This window comes from Apteryx rowi, unplaced genomic scaffold (assembly GCF_003343035.1).
Source record: "Apteryx rowi isolate R43461 unplaced genomic scaffold, aptRow1 scaffold_423, whole genome shotgun sequence".
Classification (NCBI taxonomy): Eukaryota; Metazoa; Chordata; class Aves; order Apterygiformes; family Apterygidae; genus Apteryx; species Apteryx rowi.
This window is the reverse complement of record NW_020450676.1, coordinates 299,324-301,233: the sequence shown is the minus strand read 5'-3', so window position 1 is coordinate 301,233 and position 1,910 is coordinate 299,324. Positions and strand designations below refer to the sequence as shown.

At 50.5% G+C, this 1,910-nt stretch overlaps 1 protein-coding gene across 1 annotated transcript in view; it reads right to left on the bottom strand.

The window, feature by feature from the left end:
• The window catches only part of DLD (dihydrolipoamide dehydrogenase), a 16,371-nt gene extending 15,285 nt beyond the window's left edge, over nucleotides 1-1,086 (bottom strand). The window contains exon 1 of the mRNA XM_026076037.1: nucleotides 1,006-1,086. Within this exon, the coding sequence (XP_025931822.1) occupies nucleotides 1,006-1,086 (81 nt within the window). The remainder of the gene's footprint in view (nucleotides 1-1,005) is intronic.
• Nucleotides 1,087-1,910: the final 824 nt, after the last annotated feature.

Sequence of the window (1,910 nt, the reverse complement as noted above, 5' to 3'; positions counted from 1 at the left end):
GACGGAGCCCCCTGGAGGAGGCGGCCTCGCGGTGCAGCTCCGGGGGCGGCGCCCCGGGGGCGGTGCAAGGGGCGGGCTGGGGCGTGGCATGCAGATGAGCCTCTTAAAGCGGCAGAGCCCAGGTTCGGTCGGGCTCCTAGGGAAGGCGCAGGGGTGCAAGAGTGCTGCGGGTGCAAGGATGCAGGTGGTACAAGGGTGCAGGGCTGCAAGGACCTGGGGGTGCAAGGGTGCTTGGGTGCAAGGGTGCAAGGGTGCATGGTATAGAAGGATCTGGGCATGCAAGGATCTGGGGGTGCAAAGATACATAGTGTACAAGGATCTAGGGGTGCAAGGATCTGGGAATGCAAGGATGCATGGTGTACAAGGATCTGGGGGTGCAAGGATGCATAATGTATAAAGATCTGGGGGTGCAAGGGTTCTGGGGTGCAAGGATGTAGGGGTACAAGGATGTATGTGGTGCAAAGATGCTTGGGATGCAAAGGTGCATGAGGTACAAGGATGCATGGGATACGAGGATGCGGGAGTGAGAGCAAGGATGCTGGGGATGCAAGGATGAATGGGGTACAAGAATGCATGCGATGGAAGGATGCAGGGGTGCAAGGATGCAGGGGATACAAGGATGCAGAGTATAAGGATGCTGGGAAGGTTGTATGGGGTACAAGGATGCAAGGGATATGAGGATGCAGGGCTGTAAGGATGCAGGGATGCAAAGGTGCTGGGGTGCAAGGTCCAGTGGGGGCCAGATGCTGGGCTGCCAGTGAAGAGGAAGGTGGAGCAAGCAGTGGCCACTAGCTGGACAGGGAGAGGTCGTGTCATTGCTCAGCTCATAGCAAGACCTGTAGGTTTCAGATGGGCCAAGTTGCTGCGTGGGGCCACGCTGCATGCAGTGCGGATGTGCAGTTTGGTCGGGGGGGTTGCACGGCTCCAATCCTGACACTGTCAGGTTGCCCTTCCCGAGCACGTGTCCATGTGCCTGAAGCTAAACCCAGCCTCCAAGCTCCTCACCTGCAGAAGCATCACTGTTAGAGCTAAATGCAAAACCCCAAGAAGCAAGTTTCCTGCAGATGCAGGCTCAGGGGGTGTCATAGTGTTATGCTTCTTCCCACCCTACCACATCTCACTGAAGGATGCTCTTGATTCATGAGACGCAGGAGCAGGCCTGTGGCTGCACAGCTCCTTGTGCAGATTGTGGTCTTACACAGCCCTAAAATGAATATTCAGATCAAGCAAAGAATTTCACAGATTCACATCATATGAATCAAACCTGAAAACAGATGTAGAAAGTCAAAATATTTCATTTTTCAGAATGCAACCTCCCTCTTTCTTCTAAATGACAGTGAAATGTTTCCAAATTCAAATGTCAAAATACTCAGAATATAAAAGCTAAGCTGTTTCGCTTTGGAAAGAAACAAATTTCAAGTGACCTGGAATAATTACTCTCCATTTAATTGGGGAAAAAAACTGAACTAGAATACTGAGACGTTTTTATAATTCACACAGTTTAATTCCATTCCATTTCCATTCTTCCAGACTACCTGTTCTGTAGAAGGAGAGACCCACTTTCAACTGTCCTCTGTTACTTGCACCTCAGGATATCATTATCTGAAAATGTAAAACACTGATTACCTGTGGAGGAAGAGTAGCAGAGCAAGACTAATTTGTTTTCACAGTACTTGATCACCTCTGAAATGCCTGTACACCAATGCACGCAGCATGGGGAACAAACAGGAAGAACTAGAGATCTGTATGCAGTCACAGGGCCATGATCTCATTGCCATTACAGAGACATGGTGGGATAGCTCGCATGACTGGAGTGCTGTCATGGATGGCTACGTGCTTTTTAGGAAAGACAGGCCAGGAAAGCGAGGTGGTAGAGTTGCTCTTTATGTGAGAGAGCAACTGGAATGTAT